This window comes from Lepisosteus platostomus, chromosome 6 (genome assembly GCF_059453375.1).
Source record: "Lepisosteus platostomus isolate fLepPlt1 chromosome 6, fLepPlt1.hap1, whole genome shotgun sequence".
Lineage (NCBI taxonomy): Eukaryota > Metazoa > Chordata > Actinopteri > Semionotiformes > Lepisosteidae > Lepisosteus > Lepisosteus platostomus.
This window is the reverse complement of record NC_142616.1, coordinates 22,095,386-22,115,320: the sequence shown is the minus strand read 5'-3', so window position 1 is coordinate 22,115,320 and position 19,935 is coordinate 22,095,386. Positions and strand designations below refer to the sequence as shown.

Below are 19,935 nucleotides of genomic sequence, written 5' to 3'. Positions count from 1 at the left end.
TAACAGCTCTAATCTACTGCGCTGTAGTGATTAAAACTTAATTTATGTTTCACTTATGGGCGGTGGCATTACAGTGTTAAACTTAAAAGTACCTTCGTAAAACGATTCCACATATTATCGGGAAAAAGTCATTTAGCCATTCAGACTCCAGTCAGCATCAAATATTTATCACCAATTTTAGAAACAGACGTTGTGCCGGAAGGATGCCTTGTAAGTTTGAAGTTAGAAAGCCAATTCTTTACCCTCAAACACTGTCACCTCAGACAGACAGCTGTCACGGTTTCACCTTGGGTCAGCCCTTAAGGGTAAAGTATTATCTGATTACAAGCTGTGGTTTATTACCAAATTGATAAGTGGGTACCGTTATCCTCCATTATAACAAACAGAGTACAAGACTGGAAAAGCACAATAACTGCAGCGGGTTTGAATAGTACAAAGCCCTTACACAAGAGGAGATACCCTTTTACATGTGTTTCAGTTGATCAGCTAACACTCTGAGAATTATTACTTTTGACTGTTAATTGCAGTTTGGGGGCAATCGTAGCAAAAAATAATGTTTTATACAAATTCCAGTCTCTAGTTAAAATGATTGTGAACAGCATATACTGTACATGAGCTTCAGCTATGTAAAAGCAAAAATAATAAGTGGACGAATAGTACAGACCTCTCACATATAATGTAAGTATGCGTGGTTTTAATTTTAAGAGGTGAAGAAAATCGCCGTTAGTCTTGTTTTTAATTAAGATGCGTCATTGAAGCTTCAGATCCCAAAGGCACTAAACTGACTAGAGAACAGCTATCCTAGCGGATACAAATCGAACACGTCCCATTTCATTCAAATGCTGCATGAGAGGTTTAATGATTTTGAAAGAAGTGTTTCAGCTTCCACAGCTGTCGTTTACAATGCGCCCCCAGCACCCTTACTGCAGCCTCTCAAGTCACTCAATATTATTACTGCCTTTAAACTCTATTAGCATGTCTTAAAGCTAATGTCAACTAAGAATAACGAAAAGTTGCTGATTTTTTGTCAGAATTGTCACATTTGTTACACTAGCCAATGCAATGTTGTATATTATTTCCGGAAACAATAGCCGCTTACCTTTTAGTTTATGTTAACTGAACAGTACATTTCACGCATTTCCCATAAAGACAAACTACAGTACATTGCCTAACCACGCGAAAAGGTCACTGAAGAAGGTCGTATGGGGGTAAGAATAATGCGTTGTTAAAATAAAGTTATTTAAACATCAAAATGTTACTTTAAACAGTAAAGAAGGCAACGGTAAAACAGATACAGTACGAAGCATATGATATTGTTGGCGTGTCTCCAATGACACTGTGTCATTATTTACATGTAGGTTGTACTCCTTTCATTGCCTTTTTAGAGTGTAAAGACAGTAGTGTCTGCGTGTGCTACTCTATTTAACAATAACCGCCCTAAATATTATCAAGTAACCTTTAAGTGCTTTGATAGGGATTTCTCTAATAAACAGGTACCCGGCTCTTCACAGAAGTGTCCATTCACCTCTTTTCAGTTTCTAATATCACCTATCTCCATGGTAACTGTCTACGTTGCAATGATTTCAAATACAGCTATTTTGTCACGGTTCCCTGGGCTGGGATGTTCTGAAGTGGTTCTTACATCTGTATAATCCTACAGTAAGTAGCAGAGGTACTAACTAGAACACCAGAGTAAATAAGGTTATGAAAAAATAAATATCAATATACTACAAAAAAACCCCAAAGAAAAACAGCACAGGAAGACCAAGGGAAACATATGGGCTAACAAAGCATTTTCTAATGGAGTATTAAATATCTTAAACCTGCATTTCTGTTAGCATCCAGCTACTAAAAGCCTATAATGCCTTGTACTTCCTCTGCCTAATTTCCAGTGGGGATTATATGATGGATCAGATCAATGAAACTCACTGATGTCTTGTGTTATTTTCTCCTCTTAAAGCTGCGTCATCCCTTTTTTTATGGGAATGCTAGGCAGTAGGGAAAAAAATGCCTGGACATGCACCGAAGGAAGTGAGTTCAATTCTGTAGTTTCTTAGTTTAGGTGTCCCTTTAAACTATCTGTTCACATGCTAAAATACTGTAGCTTCATACAGTACGTGACGGTCAAAAACAGCATAACTTTGGTAATACGCCTTTTATCACGTACATTTGAGATTCTTTTTATAAACAACTTCTAAATGTGTTTAGAAGAGACAAAACCTCCAAGCAAACTGTTACTACAATTATTGGATTTACTTAAAAATCTCCCTACCTGTCAGACTTAGCGTATTTCCTAAAGGCTTGTCTAGTGAGGTCTTGGAAGGATCTGTAAGTCTGTGGCTCTGCTGATATGCCTTGGGCTCGCCTGGTCCTAGGTCCGATGATCTGTGCGCTGGGCAGCACCGACTGACATTTGTGCAGTTTCCTCTTCAATTCGTGGATTTCTTCCTCTTTTTCAGCCAAACGCCTCTCCAGATCCTTTATCCTCTCCTCTTTTAGCACGAGAATTTTAGCAAAGTCTTCTTCCAGATCACTCATTTTCACACGCGTACAAACTTTTTTTTCCTTTGGAGAACAAACGCTAGCACAATCCAGTGGATCCAGTGGTAAAGCCCTTTTGCTTCTGAGGGAGAGACCTGACACTAATGGGTGGTGTGAGAATTATTCGATCCACCTACTTATTGCTGAATTAGCTGTAAAAAAGAAAGGATGTCTAAAAAAGCCGTCGATGTATCTGCTGAGCACAAATCCGCAGATCCTCCAGGGAACTGGTGATTATCTTTCATTGAGAAACCAATTAGAGCTGCCCTTCCTCTCCCGAGCCCTTCAGTCACTTTGTGTAAGCACACACCGGCGATGAGGCAGTGTCTGGTAAGAGCTGTAGCAATACTCCAAACCACCGTGACAGCATCTATAACACTCTAACGCAAAGTGATGGCAAAAAAGGAAAAAAAAAATCTGAGTCTCTCAGCTCAAGACTTGATCCTTGAAATAGCAGCAATTACCATGTGATCCGAAGGGTGACGCAGTCCTCTGTAACTCGATCTACTTCTTGAAGACAATGTTTTCATCGTTAGATACAAGATATCGCTGAACTACGCACACACGCACGAAAAAGCATGGCATGGTGTCTTTCTTTCGAAGTCATTGAAGTCACGTCGCCTATTGCTTTTCTCGTTCTTCACTGTTGTTCTGGGCGTTTAAGTAGGAACACCTCGTGTTTCAACCGAATGAAGCTATTACGAACAGGCTTCGCAAAGTTTTATGTCTCAAAATGTTGTCCGTAAGCTTGCGTGCTTGTTATCGCGGAAAACATCAACATTAAGGTTTAGAATTCGGTATTGTCATAAAACCTAAACCTGGAGAGTATATCCTGCAACACATTCCATCGACCTGCCCCACAAGCAGTATCAAAGAGCACAGTACAGAGTACTGCATTTCTGTGAAGTTCAACTTCATAGAGCACAACTTCGGCGACTCGCTTTACAGTTGCTTATAAGATCAGAAGTGCCTGTCGAAGTCATAAAAACATCTTTTACAACCAGCTGCGGGTTGTTCCGACTTGAAATAGTTCCAAGAGGTTTGGTAGGAGGAGTTACGTGCTGCTGCTTAGTATGCAGAACTGACTGTAGTAGGTGTTAGCTGTGCACAGAAACTGAATGGTTCCGGCGAACTGTGTTGAACGTTCAGACCAAAAGAGGGAAACTTGTTACCTCTGCGCGGTAACATTAGGATTTTGTTTTTCAGTTAAAAATTACAATAGCTAGGAGCACGACCAAGATGCAGGTGATAAATCGAAAAATTCACCATATACGAAGGATATCAATTCCTTTACCCATCATAGAAAAGCCGCGTACGCTTATTCCTATATGTACACTTCATCCCGTCCTTCGCAGGACTCATCCACAGACAGGTGTGGGACACCCATTGACCTGGCACGTCTGAGGGCAAGAGGACACTGGAGCACGACGAGAAAAGCCACGCGAATAACCCGCCCAGGTCGAAATGGAACCCAAGACCTCCCAGGCGCTGTAAGGAGTGACTGCACCTCCCCTAATACTGATAATAGTTTAGAAAAAACACCTATGCATTTCTCATTCGTTGAGCTCTAAACATAACCTTTAATCATCACTCTATTTGAATGCACCTAGCTTATACGATTGTGTGATAACTCACGGAGAAAATGGTCAAAACTCGTCCTTCAAAGATCTCCTTAAAGTTTTTAATCTTTCCCGACTGTATGTCGTCTTACTCGAAATCTGTTTATTGAACACCTAGAGGCTAATGCAAGCACCCGTGTGCTTTTGAAAAAGCAGGATAATTAAGGAGATTGTCAGTTTTTGTGTTAAATTCCAATGAACCTATATGTTAAGCATCTACTCTGGCAAAGGTCCATAGCGTGAAATGCACATAGTACAGTATTATATATATATGGATTCATTATTTTAAATATTAATTATTGTGACATTCTGTCTTTGAAGATCATTTTAAGAAAACATTTACAATTGAAGAGATGCTTGACAACAGGGATCAGCATTTAAAGCGCACTTTGGAATCATTCTTAGAAGTCGTCTGGAAATTCACGTATGACTCATCCTGCACGGATGGTTAATGAACTGAAAAACCGAAAACACGACCATACACAATCTGACAGTTGTGAGCTATAGTAAGGTCCCAAGACTAACAGCTGTAGAGAAGCGCCACTTTGTGAACGATACAACATTTTACTGACCTGGAGGCACTGATTGCTTAATAAAGATGTGGATGTGATGTGCTGCAATAAATAATAAAGCTCTCGCTACTCAGAAACAAGAAGCTCTCCATAGCGGCCAAAATATTATGACCTACCCGAAAAACACACGCGCTCACATCATCATCTCCATCACCATCTTTATCACCAAATAGCTGTTTGAAATCTCGACAGGACTTTGCAGATATTCCACGAGAATGTGATACTGTACATTTGCGGTACAATATTTATTCTACAGCAGGATTGACTTCAGTTGAATTGGTGATGAAATTGATGGCGTGTGGTCCTGGCCTTCATTAGGATGAAGTCCAGTGGAAGCTTCTCAGAGGTGTCGAGGGGAGTTATGGCTTCCCTAAAGCAATCTTGTGCGAAAATACACTTGACTTGAAATAATCAGTTCTATAATACACACAGTATATACAGTACTTTGTATTCCGATATAAATGTGTTTACATAATACCTCCTAAAAGTTTTCTAATAAACGTTAGAACCTGTACTTGTAACATCGTTCAGATGCTATGATAAGCGGTTTTATTTTTCCTATCTTCCATGCATGTTGAAGATAAATTGCAAAACTGCATCTGATTCTGGGAATGTTCTCTTATTGGCTTAAATCCCACTGCTCGGAAGTCAGCATCTCCGTATACTGTATGTCAGAGCGAATCCAGCTACGAAGCTGTACTGCTTCTTGGTCATAGAGACTGGCAATACTTTCGCTGCTCCTATTGTGTGTGTTTTTTTGTGATATATGGGGCCGTAATTGTGCAGGAGGACATTGATGTTTTATAACTCGTCACCTTAAAGGCGTTTGCAACCTGACGTCAACGGCATTTGTCTCAGATTCTTTTAAGTACGCTGTTACAACCTCATATACAGTTGGCCTACTTCAAAATACAGTACTGTACATTCACGCATGTTTTACGGTGTATTCCTACAGTACTTCTTTGCTAAAACACTGTGTCTTATGATGTTATAGAGAACGGAGTGTAGTTATAAAGGAGTGTTTGAAATGTGGGATATTATGGAGAGCATACAAGTAGGGGTGGTGTAAAAGCACCGTGGGCAGCGCCGTGAGTGAACAGTATTTCTGACTGTGTTTACCGTTCTGCGCTCGTGATAGGCTTCTGTGCTCAGTTGTGACACTGTGTGTAGTTTGCAAGTTCCCTTCCCTACTTACGTGAGATTTTCTGTGCGCCAAGGACAGATTGCCCTTGTTAATAGGATGTTTCAGCATCATTCTTCAGAAAAAAAGATACACTTTTTCAAAAATGAAATGAAATCCAGACTTCCTAATTTATGTCCTGCTTATACTATGTTTTTAAAAATAATGATGTGATTATTACATCAATGTTTAATTTGTTTACTGCAGGAGATTATAAGCAGTAATAAGTGATAAACAATGAATCAGTAAGGAAAGAAAGGAAATGAGTCCACAACAGACCAGCGAGAGAGGTGACAGAGAGTAAATGAGATTAATATGATTAATATGAATAATAAGCTAAACAACTACCCACTCAGACGCAGTCTGCCCACCGCCTTTAGGCTGCCCTGCATGACCATCGCCCTGCGAACTGACTTTGAGCTGCCTTGTAACATCCCGACACTAAGGTAGGCTCCTGAAACATACCACCAAGTGTAGGAAAACATGTTTCTATCAGCACCCTGACTCTGCCCACAACCCTTCCCCCGCCCTCCTGGGCTTCAAGTGTCTCCAGCTGGCACTCAGGGAGTCCTGGGGGTTGTTCTGGCCAGGGGAAGTCGTGGAAGTCTCTCTCAAGCCACCCACACATTGTCTGACACTGAGAGGGCCACAGCATGACTGCGGCTTCTAACACTTCCACCAGCGCGGCAGGTCTGTTTTTTTTTGCTGTACAAGTATTCACTCACGACAGACGGGCTGATGTGACCTTTCCTCTGAAGGTAATATGATCCTTCTCCATGTGTTTTTTTAATGATTTAAATAATAAGTTAGACAAATGGTTTATTTGCAGAACATGCATACAGTAGATATAAAAGGCAGTTTCCACACTGGCTCATCAGGCAAGATCTTATTCTGGTTTTCATGGCCTGAGGCAGGCTAGAGATCACATAACCCTCTCTGGACAGAGCACTGGTTACTCTGCTACCCAGCAGCGCTGGTCCCCTTTCACACAACTGGGATGCCTGGATAAAGTGGGCTAAAGAATCTCAGTCAAGGTACAACAGCAGGCTCTGCACTAGGGACTTGAAGCCACAACCCATCAGTTAAGAGTCGAGAGACTTACTGATTATGCTACACCACCCCCAATGGGTGTATGAAAAATCATAGCAGAACAACGTATGAAATAAACACTTTTTATGCTTTGAACTACATCCACTCCAAACAAACTCTTCGATTCGGAAATACGATTGTGGAATGTAACTCGAGGTACAATAAAAATAATCCCTCTCATCATAATTCTTATTTGCCTCAAAGACACAATGTTAAATTTGACTTAGAGTAGTATAATACTGGTGCCTCAGGTACCAAATGTCCTTTCTCCAGATCAGTAGTATTTAATAGCTGTTCCAAATGGAAATTTATGATATGTGTAAAACACTGGAATGCATCAAGGCCTGTGGCCATAACTTGGTTAATACTAACAAGTCACAATGACGGTTAGAATGTGCTCTGTTAAAGTTAAGTTAGGCACAAAGTTCTTGTTTTAATCTTTAACCTAAAAGCTGCAAGTGGTGTGCTTTCATGGGAGTCACTTCAGAATTTCGGTGAGCTGTAAGATGGCTGCCAGGCTAAACACAGTTACTGTATGGTAATGTAACTTTTATATGATTGATTTGTATCAAAATCAGTGCTCCGCTTCATTTGTTAAAAAGACAAAAACAAAATCCTGTAGACAGGCTGAAGAAAAAAGCCCAGAAGATGTGGTTGTAAAAATCTGCTATCAAACAAAGAAAAAGTGTTGGAAACTGTTCATAAAAGCAGAATCATTCACAAATCTGTAAAGCAACTTTTCTACAAAAATATAAAGAATAACATTTTTATAATGAAGTCTATACTACATGCCTGTCAGTGCATCCTAAGAAATCTACACCATTCTTTTGCCATTGTTTTTTTCTTCTGGATGGATTCTATCTACCAGAAATAAAAAAAAGACATCTGCATAAATCTGCATAAAATATACATATAAAATATAATAGCAATGTTTTAACACTTTTAACCTTCAGATTACTTATTGATAATTCTATGTATTCTAAGGCTAAGATAATTCTAAGTATAAAAGCAAATGGGATCCTTGGGCATTAAAGATCCTATTCAACGTTTTGAAAGGGTAGGGGTGTTAAACTGCTGTCATGGCTAAATTATATTCTTGGCTTGCAGTTGGTGAAGCAATTTTGATTTCTCTACCTGATCTGCTGTGTAGTGGGGCTGCATCTCAGCAGTGGATGAACTGGGTCCTGTATTGTAATGAATTCTTAATTAACATGATAAGTGAAAGTATAAGTTAAACTATAAGTTTTAGGATAAAGGGAGCTGAAACCTGTTTAGAATTACTAATAACAGAACAAGTAAGATGATCTGAATGGCCTCCAGTCATTTGTACCTTTTTTACTGCATTCCTATGTCTCTTAAATAATGCAGGTCCAGTAATTAAGATTTGGCAGTGCTTAGTTTTGAAAGTAAAGGGAAGTAAATCAATCCCATGATATTAGTGGTCTTAGTGGTATTTTGCTATTAGGAAAAAGAGGACAGTCATGCAGTACCAAACTAACTTCATAACTCAATTAAGAACATATATAAAACAAAAATACAATTTCCTGTACAATTAAAGTGACTCCTTTTATAAATACTGTAGCTTTATTGCCCTGCAATGGACAGTCGACCCATCCAGAGGGCTTCCTGCTTCGTGCCTGTAGCTTACCGGGATAGGTTCTGGCTCCCCAGTAACCCTGAATTTACTTGATTGGTTAGAAAATGGCTGAATGGATTGCTTTATTTCCATTCCAGCTGTGATATTTTAGTAAGATACTGTATGTTTGATACATGTTTTTAGCTAAATAACCATATGGGCACAATAGTATTTCCCCCTTCTAACATTTGCACTGACCCACTCAAAATTAATTGGTATGATTTGACAGTTACGAAAACCTATAATCATAATTAACATATATTCTCTGCAAGCTAACTTAATAATCAAGCCAACTGCTCAGTATTATGCTGATAATGAGCTGCAGAAACAAAGATGAGCAAACATATAATGTGCAGTGTATTATTAGAGATTCAAGGTGGATTTAATGGACATTAATATTTAAAGCAATACTGATTGACTGTATTGCTTTGAAGATATCTTTCTGCTTTTTTCAGATATTTTAGCCTTTGCTAAATCAGAATCCTACATGCATAATCCTGCAAATTCATCTAATTTATTTTTTTACAAGAGATCACATTAGAATAAACAACTGTCTTATTAATTGGCAAGGGGCAGATCAGTTTACACTGCAGCACAGGCAGACATTAGTCACCCCTTTCCTGTAATAGTCGCACATCCCCTTGCTGTAACTCTAGAGGGTCTCTAAGAGAAGACCACATTTTACAAGATCGATACGTTTTACTCTTCTGATAGGGCTACAGAATCATGTTCGCTGAATAACCCACCGCAGCTTTTCTTTTGAAAGACTCACTTGGCAGGTATTTTTAAATGCACACTGAGCACAAACTGGAAGTCAAAGCCTCCACCAGCAGAGGTTAGAGGCAGGAATGTCTCCTCCCATTTACTGTAAGTTCACCTTCCAGGTGGCTTATGTTAAAAGCAGACAGACTTAGCTCGTAAAAAGTGTCACCTTACCGACACTGTAATTTCTCCTTTCTTTTCTCACTCCCATTTTTAATGTGTGTTCAATTTTAGGTTTCATAAAAATTATCTGAGGTTAATAATGTGGTTCATGTTCAATTTATTATGTTTTAGGGCTAGAAATGCAATGGACCTTATCGGCACAAGGAAAATACACATGGTTTTTCACATCTAGATGCTATCCATCTGTGACTTGTAAAGTGTTAATCCTATTTTCCCCTGTTCTCAGACATCCCATCTTATTCCTTTTCTTTTTTTTATTTTTGGTCTGTTTTCTCACTTTGTTTGCAAAGCTATAACAGGATTATTTTTGCTCTAGTTGTCCAATTAACCAGGGATCACATGCAGACATTCTCTCTCCCATCACCCGTATTGTCAAAATCTGTAATTTGTGAAGCACTTGCATGTACAATACAGTAATCTGATCCTGGTGTTCAAAAACTGAAGTAATTACCTGCTCTCAGTTTTAAATATTGACCAACTCCTAAGATAAAGTATAATAATGTTATACTGTTATTATATTAGAACAAATAATAATACAGCAATCTTCCTATTATTAACATTATTATGGTTATTTGGTAGACAGTAGTAACTATCTTTCTTCAAATGTCCTTTCTAGTGCCAGCTGTTTTTTTTTCAGTGTTTAAATACAGTTTCTGACCAAAATCTGGGGCTACAAGGAGTAAGGATTGGATACTGTATTATTTTTTAAATACGCATATTTTGAAAAAAGACAAATAGCTAAAGTTACGCGAGTATAAACTGCACATTGCAGATGCATGTACAGTATATGGAAAACAATACTCACTGTGTAATGGTACAGTACATTTTTCACAATGTCGCAGGGATTCGCTTAGCCTCAAGGTCTTCATCTGTGTTACAGCACTGCGTACAGATCACAAGAACTTCTGCAGATGCTCGCTGTAAAAGACTGCTAAATTGAATGCTTCAGACAGCAAAGAAAAAAACAGAAACAGTCAATTAGCTTCACTTAATTATGAGTTTTGAAAATAAACTTCAGTGCGTATCTTATGTACAGGTATACTCGACACGTGCTCTACAAGGCCAGAAAGCTTGTATTATGATGTTTTATGCAGGAAAACACATACGAAACTGAGACTGGGGGAGATTATTAGTCGAGTCTTTCTGCTAGAGTGGACCAAGAGAGGACTAAGTGAGTTGCTTCTAGGCAACCAGCCACAAGATTCACTTGACACATTGTCTAACAGGCAGCTGTGAGGAGTGGTGGAAGAGCTTTAGACTCATACTTTGAAGGTTGCGTCTCTCAGTTAGGAAGCTGCTGTTGTACCCTTGACCAAGGTACCGATTTCTCCAGTAAAAAGCACAGCTGCATAAATGGATACAAATGCTTTACATAAAAGCGTTAGCCTAATAAATTAATAATACTGAAACTAAAGAACACTTCATTAAACACAATTTAAAGAACCAGCTATCTGTAGGAGTGAGCATGACTGGCACAGTAATTATTCTGCTTTTATAGAATGCACCAAAACCAGTTAAAGTTTCTACATTTTTGTATTTAGCTACGGTCAGTGTTGTAAGATCTGATGACGTGCAACGCAGTGAACACTGTTACAACCAGTTCCTTGCAAAGGTCTAGTTGAACTTATCTGTCAGCTCATTTGGTGGGGTAAATGTCTGACTGGGGGCAAAATTGGTAAAGGAAATTTCTGTTTATAATTTAACATATAATTATAATATAAAATATAATTTAATGGAAAGTAAAATTGATACTTAAAACACAATAAACAAAAAAAAATGTTGTTTTTGTTCGTATACTGCATTCAGTAAATTTGTAATGCTGTCTCTAAGCATCCATCTATTCTCAGACCGATGCTTATTTATGGTCAGGGTCATGGCAACCCAGAGCTTATCCCATCTCTGAGCAACTATTAGCAGTTAAGCAATATTAGTTTAACTAGGTTTTAACACTTAATCATTTCTATTGTCCTGTCTAGGTGATCTGGAACTATGGGGCCAAAGCTTTTCCCTCTCAGCAAAGGATTTACTGTAAGTGTTCTTTGCTAATTGTTGATTTAAAAGGCTTTATGGTGCAACACACATACTGTGATAAACATAGTGTTAAAAGCACTGCATTTTCATTACATCGGGCCGATTGTAAGATTTAAGAGAGTATGTACAGGAGACTCATTGATGTGTGGAAAAGCTCACAGCCCCTGCGCTCTGGTCTTGTGTCTAAACAATGGCCTGGAAGAGAGAAAAGCCCTGGAGCAATGCAACCTGAAAACTGGCTATGAAACTGCTTCTCATCTGTAGCGTTCTCACAAATGAAGCCAGTTCCACAGCCCCTGGACGTCTTTCATCCTAATTAAGACTAAAACATACTTGGAAGTGGTCAAAACATCTAAAAGTAAATTGATTTATACTCACAGTGTTCAGTTACAAATAAAACAAAAACAGCCAAAAAATGTTAACAACAACAACAATAATCCCAATTTCTTGATAATTTATCTTTACCTTTTTTTCTAGAACCTTTACTGTGAATCCAAAAGTATTCTGTTATCATGAGTAATAGAATTAGAAGCTATGAAGCCAAGACAGAGCCTGCTCAAAAATAACATGATTTCACCTTCTTGCAGACTGCTAATGTTTGTGACTCTGGACTGATTCCAAAGCAGCAATATCTTTTAGATAATGTGCTGACCACATTTGTACACAATTTTCTGAATGAGGTCTTACTAGTGCATTGTACAATTTTAATATAACATCCCTTCATTCAATTCTGTGCTTTCATTTATGAATACTAACATTTTGCTTGTTGTTTTATTTATCTAGAAGATATAGATGATGTATTAAAAAAATCATAAGTAGCTTAATCAAGCTTAGTGTTTCCAATTTTGTATCTCTAGTTTATGTTTTTGCTACCTGCATAAAAGTCTGAACTTATCTACATTAAACCCTCAGAGGGTAAGTGTTTGCCTAGTCTTGAATTTCATCAGAATTTATTTGCTGGTTCTACAGTGTAAGCTATTACTCCTATTTTGTTAAAATCTTAGTAATTGATTAGTCTATTAGGCAGGGTTGCTTGTTTAAGAAAAATTACCATCTTAATTAAACAAGACCTACTGTACCAATGCTACATCCATGTTGGCCATCCTTGAGAATCTTACTTCCATCTAGGTAGTTCTACTTTTATTATTGTTTCCATACAATATATGTTTATTTTGCTGACACAGCCAGCAGTTTTACTGGAGAAAATCAGGTGAAGAACCTTGCTCATGGCTACGACAGCCTTGAGTCACCCGGGATTTGAACCCACAGCTCTTCTGGTACAGGTCCAGAATTTTCTATTGCTTTACTGCTTCACACTGCTGCCTGACATATAGTAGAAGACGGACTTATTGGTCTACAATATGTTGATTCACTTTTGTCACCCTTTATATGAATGGACACTACATAAATAATTCTCCATAAAGCAGTGTCATTGGCTTATGAATCACATAAAAAAACCATAGCAATACCATAAAAACCATAGCAATGAACTGGTGCAGATGAAGGATTCAAATAGCTAAATGCAGCCTTCCCCAGATGACTAGTCTCGAGAGAGAAGCATATGGAAATGATTATGATAACATTGTAAACTTTAATTAATTTTATCTGTTAGTGGTCTACAAAGAAATAATTATTTGCTTACTTCTGAAATATAGACACTTATATGTGCCATCAAAACATGTTAAAAGGGTTTTAATGATGATATACCAGACAAAGGGAAAATTACACTGTCCATATCAGATAAGGAGACAAAAGCTTGTACAAACATAATAAAAGCCTGTGGATTCAAAAACTGTCTTTTCAAAGATTGTTCCAAAAATATTTGGTAAGCTTGTTTTCTGTTAAAAGGCTTTCAGTTACATGGATATGTTTCTACTTCTTTGATAAGATATTGTACATTGTACCACCACGTGTTCTTTTTAAGGAGATGAAGATGTTCCAGACAGGAGTCTTGGGGAGAAATTAAGTTCTTCTTTATGTTATGTGTTTTTTAGACATTAAAATTGAAGTAATGTTGTAATTGAGCAGCGTTCAGTTTATTTTATATTCTGATTAATTATTCATGCACCTTGAAGAACACACTGGTATTCTGATAACTTGATTCAATACTGGTGCTGGATTCAGAGTAGCGCATGAATTCTGAGCAGTTCAGGCAGTAAACAGAAACAAAAAGAAAGATAAGTCTTAAGTGCTCAGTGAGACCTATGGGATCAAGTATGAGCCAGTCATGGTTTAAAGACGACAAATTATTTCTTATTGTTCAAGTCTGGCTTAAAGCTCCTGATTTGTTAGCATGCCTAGTCTGTAAATGTCACCTGAAAGGCTAACGAGGTCTTATAATACTGCACTTTCAAGACTTATTAATATTAATAACTACTCCTGGGAACATAAATAGAACAGCAGTACAGAAAGATCAATACAGGAAACACTGCTTCTACATCTCAGTTCTTCAAAAGCAAGGCCTACCTGAAGTGAATTTGATCTTTGCTGGAAATGATTGTGCATTTCACTGTCATTGTCACTGACTAGCAATGTTATTGATCCTGGTCCAGCTTGTCCAGATGATTTCTATATTTTCAAAAGAGCTGGGTCATTTTTGTTTTTATGCCTTAAAATCTGTGTTGTTTTTTTGTTGCTGAAGACATTTAAATTAATAAACTAGTCACACAATATCATCTAATACCTTATGTACCGTCACAAAGCTCGTGCATGGAAATGTCACTATAACCAATCATTAGTCTTAACCATTACAGTGTTACTTGGAATTATTTTGTTACACTAAATAATTTGGTATTTGTCCTACATTTGCAATGTACCCCTGCCTACACTGTAACTTACTGATGCCTAGTTTCCCAGGAAGTCAGATAGCAGGCTGGAGAGAAGCATGTAAATGGCAGACAGTGGGCACAAGGAGGCCAGTTCACTGCATGCAGGGCATACACAATCACAAAGGGGGACTCTTTAGAGTTGCCAAAGTGGACAGCATGTCTTCGTGAGGAAACAACAGTATCCTGCGAAACTAAGTGTATTCCCAGACAGAACTTGCAAACTTCTCACAGAAGGTATCTCAGGCTGGAACCCAGGACTCCAGCGGTAGCCACCGTGCCACCCTCTTTGGACTTTTATACTGTCTATTCAGAGAGGTATGTTTTGTTTTGAGCAACATACTGATAACAATCATAGTTATGCTTGATAGGTCTTGATAGGGAGCAGCACTTAGCTTATACTGTACCTACTGTACACTATTTTCTGCTGTCTTTCTGTGAATGCAGTGCTAAAGATGTTTGCAAATACAGTTGTTTCTTTTAAACCTAAAGCTTAAAACTGTTGAAGAAATTAAATTGGAATATCTGTATGTTGGAGAATGATTTCCTTAACAGGAATCCCAAAAGGCATGAATGTATGCCCTAATGTATGCGATCCCAAACATTTCTCATTGTTCGTTTGATTTTGAGACTATAATTCATTCAAATCCTGTTTATTGCTTTTCAGTTTCTAAAAGGACAAATCGCCACAATTATATTAAATTGAAATTGACACCATCTGGTCTTACACTCAAGAGTTGAGTGTCCAAGAAAGAAACACCATTATGCTAAGAAAAAAAAAGTTGTATTTCTGCAGGAAACTCTCGATTACATTAAGCTGTCCTCGGAATGAATTTGAATTTGAAACATGAAAAATGAAACCTCTTAGGCAATGATTTATTTTAAATATGTCCTTAAAGTTTATTGGCACTAAAGATAGATGCAGACAGATTTTATAGATACCATAAACTTCTCCACCTAACGCCCCTCAAATATTTCTACTACAGCTAAAGGGGTTTCTGGTGACATCACCCCTCTCATGGTTGTGGAACAGATGCTCTGGCCAGCAGCAGTTGAGAAATTCCTAAGCCCTGTGTCTAGTTCTATAGATGGACTCCTGTCAGGCAAGCTGAACCAGTCCTGAATTTGTTGGATATACAGTATAGAAACAGTAGCTGGATATTGTAAAATCCCAGTCCTGCATAATTGTGGGACCTTCTTTTGATGTGTGACATTAGTACTCAATCTAATTTTTATCATCCTTGGCAACATGTCTCTGATGAGTTTTAGCTCCTGCCTATGAAGATTAAAAAAAAATTCCAGCATGTTGTTGAAAGAAGCCCTTGGGGGTAAAAAAAATATGCCTAGCCATCTACTATAAATATTTCAGTGTCTAGGGAAATATCAATCAGACATCACATTGAACTACTATAATAAGACAGTGGTTCAAAAACCCATTCACAGAATACACTGTCTTCTGATCTTTGTACCAGCTTAGAAAACGTACACTAAATTATCCTTTATTTTGACTCATACTTAAATCTGTTACATTTAATTCAAAAATTGAGACTGGTATTTATGAACATTTATGGGTATGTAAAATCTATAACTGTTTTAAGTGATGTCAATAAAAAGATACAATGAAGTAAAACATTATTTGTGTTATGTAACTGGAACTCAGTGGGCTGTTTTCATAGAACTTTTACCATCTTGCTAAACTAATACCTGTTTATTGCCTTATAAGAAAACAACAGAAAAAGTTGGGAAGTAACCTAAAACTTTTTATTTTATTATAGGAGTTACTGTAATACATTTAATGGAACTTTAGACTGCAGACTCCTAAGGTGCATGTGTGAGGACATTGAAGTTTTTTTTAGTTCTCAAATAATCGCTGTCAATGTGGAAAACAATAATAAAAACATTGAAAATATGTTACTCGGGGTATATTTCAGTACAAGCATGAATATGTACTGTATTCCAGCCAACAAACACAACAAAGTGAATAGACAGAATTGACTCAGGAACCATAAACACACCTGATGACCGAAGATCAGAATTCAGTTCTTCCACCAAAACTACCTCTGCAGATCAACAGAGGTTCTTTTTGGAAAGAGCTCTGCAGCTCATTATTGAGTGGTTCTGTTTTTCTTTTTTGTTGACTAATTAGCTGGTATATATTAAAATATAACATACTTGTGTCAATAGGTACATCAATGGTACAATGTGAGGCTGACACCCTTATGCAATAATGAAGACATTACATGTCTGCTAGTCTCCAGGGAAGGCATTCACTGCACTCTTCCTCGTGGTGGGTCATGTGAGTGAGAGAGGATTCAGTGCAGGTGTCATTCTGCGCAGTACATCAAGGGATTTATCTTGGCACATACCGTACCTTTCAAGATTATACAATTCTTCATCACTGGGGAAGAAATGAAACCGAGGCAAACATTTTTGCTGACATTGAAGGGTATTAAAACATTCTCCCTAATTTCAATCCAAATCCTAGTAGCAACTCAACTATTACCATGTCATTAAATGCTTCCTATCTTAATACTGTTATGAGAAAAGAAAACACATTAGATGGCACAGTGATAAACAAACATCAAGCCACTTCTCAGTTAAAGGATATAATATTACCTGCCACTCATTGATTTGATACAGTGCTATAGCCTGACATTGAAACTGTCCTCAGTCTTCTGATGAAAGCAATGACTTTATGATAATGTCGAGCAGATGGGCAGCACAGAATGACAGGGAGGAAGTCAGAGAGTCAGCATGGCTGACTGGCTCATCGACATGCCTCTGTGCTGATGAAAAACTGTGCCAGTAGCTGATGCCATTAGATGAAGGAGTGATGGTCATATATTTGTATATCTCTGTCTGACAATGTCTTGACATTCAGGATACTCTTAAGATTTCACTTTTCAGGTACAAAATCAAAACCACAAGGAATGGAAAGCTCTGACCGATTTGTGTATTGAAGTTGACTGCTGAAAAACAATGCTATTCTTTTCTCACAGAAATGCTGAATATTTTTGCAAGGTTTCAGGCTGTTTTGGCATTCAGAAAAGTCAGCCTTAATTATCACACAATGTCTGCTCAATTCTGAGCCTGCCACCTGCCACCTGCCCTAACCTGATAGTACGGAATACCTGGAATGGGTGTGTCAATTACAATACTTCAATACAAACATCAGTACAGTTACTTTTCCCACATATCAGAAACCCAGTAATCCGGGTCAGTTGACAGAGCAAGACCCCAGAGTGATCACAGGAACTCTGACTGACATCAGTCAAGCCTTTCATCTATTACTTTCATCTAGAGAGAAAATCAATAGCTCAATTTTAATAGACTCATCAGCGGTACGTCTAAAGATTTCTTTGTAGATCAACAAGAAGGAATATTTCAAGAAAGAGTAAACAAAAAAGTTTATTTTTAAAGATGTTTGCTAAGTTGCACTGGCTAAAAATACCTCATTATATTGGTTCTAAAAAGCATTGCCAGTATTATTTACACAAAATCTGACTTCAGAAAATATATAGTGGATGAGTGGATTTTTCTGTAATTAAGTGACCATCTTATTTCAATTAGTAATGAAAACATTTGTATTGATGCAAGTAGAGAAAGATCTGGTTTTCTTATTTTTTGCAGCGGTGCCAAAGTGACAGTTGTGGGCTCTTGATGAATTCCAATTGGCAGCACAAAATGCCGAACGAGGTCACCCAGAAAGAAAGAGGTGTCCCTTGGAGACATGAAGAGCCCGGCGTGGAGATATACTGTAAATTTCAACATACAAGTGAAAAAAACATGTGTTGGATGTTTGCTTTCATAACTGGGCTGTCAGCACTGATCTTTGTTACATAAGCTGCTTAAAACACTACCTGCCTAAAACTTTGTTTTATCTTTTCATGTCTAAATAGAATAAATATTTATCCCTAAATTATTAAACTTTAGTAATAAATATTGCTACATTACTACTGCATTAGTTTTTTACAAATTTTACAGTTCAGAAAATAAACACAAACCTTTAAGAACACATAGTGTTCAACAAGAAGTTGCACTCCCAAAGAAATACAGACTGAAATGTAATGAATGTACTGTACCATGAAGTGGTTTTGTTAATTGGGTGGGCTTGGTGTGGATGTATGGACACAGTGACTGGTTTCTTCTTTTGTGAGCAAAATCAGGGTTCCTGTCCTGGAACGTGCTGTAATGAATCAATCATAAATCATTTGAACATAGGTTGAACATGTAGTGCTTATCATGCAAGTTTCAGTGCAGGGAACCCACAATAAAATAGTGATATTTTCAATGGCAGGACGGTTGTGTGCGCGTTGTAAAAGAGTGAATATACCAGGTAAGAGATTATTCCTACAAGTTAAAAACTTCACAGGACTAAAACTAATCTTCACTGTATTGTATAAAGACCTCAGGACAAGAGAGACATCTACTGTATTCTAACGCATGAAGTGTTACAGTAGATGCTTCGTTTCTAATTGCTATGAGAGCTATTCCTTGATAAAACACTTGGGGGCACTGAACAACCAGCTCAAAGAGAAAAACATCACTGAAGTTACGACACCAGATGTTTCGCCTGTGCCTCAAATTAAACCATCTTATCACTCAAAGTGTACCACTAATGGGAAAAATACTGAAGCTGCTGCACCTCTGACCCAGATATTGTATTTAGAACACTAATGCTTTTTTGCCATGTCATTTCCATAGCAAAGGCAACGTCTAAAAGATAAGAACTTTATTTTTTTTCCAATAACAAAATTCTTTTATGTGTCTGCCAAGGATCTCAATACACAAATCTTCAAAACGTTTGAACTATGGTACAAGTTTGCTCTCTGGTGGAATACAAACTGCTTATGCGTGATTTGAAATTCTGAATTTATAAAGCTCCTGTCTGTATCTGTCTCAGAGAAGCTCATTAGGCAGCACAAAAACAGCAGGCAGACTTAATAATCATAACAACAACAATTTTATCCAGCTTTTATTATTTCAAAGAGAAAATTATTTACTTATGTTAATTCTTCAATTAAATCTTAAAAATGATATGCAATAAGAAAAAGAGAAACAATTCAATGACAAACAGGCCTGCACAGCCTGCCATTCCTTGATTTTCTGAAAACTGAGCTGTCACTTTCATTAAAATGATGAATATTCCATTACCAAAGTATCTTCCGTCATTGCTGTTTTTAAGCCACAGTATATGACTGATTATGTAAAATATTTATCAACAGAGAGAGAAAATGCTCTTGCAATACTGTAAGTGTTAAAGAAGGGGTGATTTTCACTGTCCAGATACATGGTTACCTTCATCCTGTATTTTAACTATCAATTCTTTAGGATTAGAGTGTTGCTGATGTTTAATTTTGAATATTTCTTAAGTATCACTCTATTCAAAATTCCAAGAGGAACAGAACAGAAGGAATTAAATATTATAATATTTAAAGATCAAACCTCAGCTTAACGTCTGTCATTTTGTGTGCAAGAGCCTGTGAGTTGCATGCCT

The 19,935-nt window shown here is 37.5% G+C and overlaps 1 protein-coding gene and 1 long non-coding RNA gene across 3 annotated transcripts in view; one reads left to right on the top strand and one right to left on the bottom strand.

Annotated features, from left to right (window-relative positions):
• Positions 1-3,520, bottom strand: part of prkg1b (protein kinase cGMP-dependent 1b) — a 147,272-nt gene extending 143,752 nt beyond the window's left edge. Inside the window, exon 1 of the mRNA XM_088634834.1 lies at positions 2,273-3,520. Coding sequence (XP_088490960.1) covers positions 2,273-2,538 — 266 coding nt within the window. The 5' untranslated portion in view covers positions 2,539-3,520. The remainder of the gene's footprint in view (positions 1-2,272) is intronic.
• On the top strand, positions 1,111-18,769 carry LOC148661316 (uncharacterized). 2 transcript variants are annotated; one of them, XR_015939503.1, is made up of 3 exons: positions 1,111-1,208; positions 11,559-11,610; positions 18,069-18,769. It is a non-coding gene; the product is annotated as an uncharacterized LOC148661316 (long non-coding RNA). The 2 variants fall into 2 exon arrangements; XR_015939504.1 differs by lacking the exon at positions 1,111-1,208 and adding an exon at positions 3,897-4,031.
• The last annotated feature ends 1,166 nt before the right edge of the window (positions 18,770-19,935 follow it).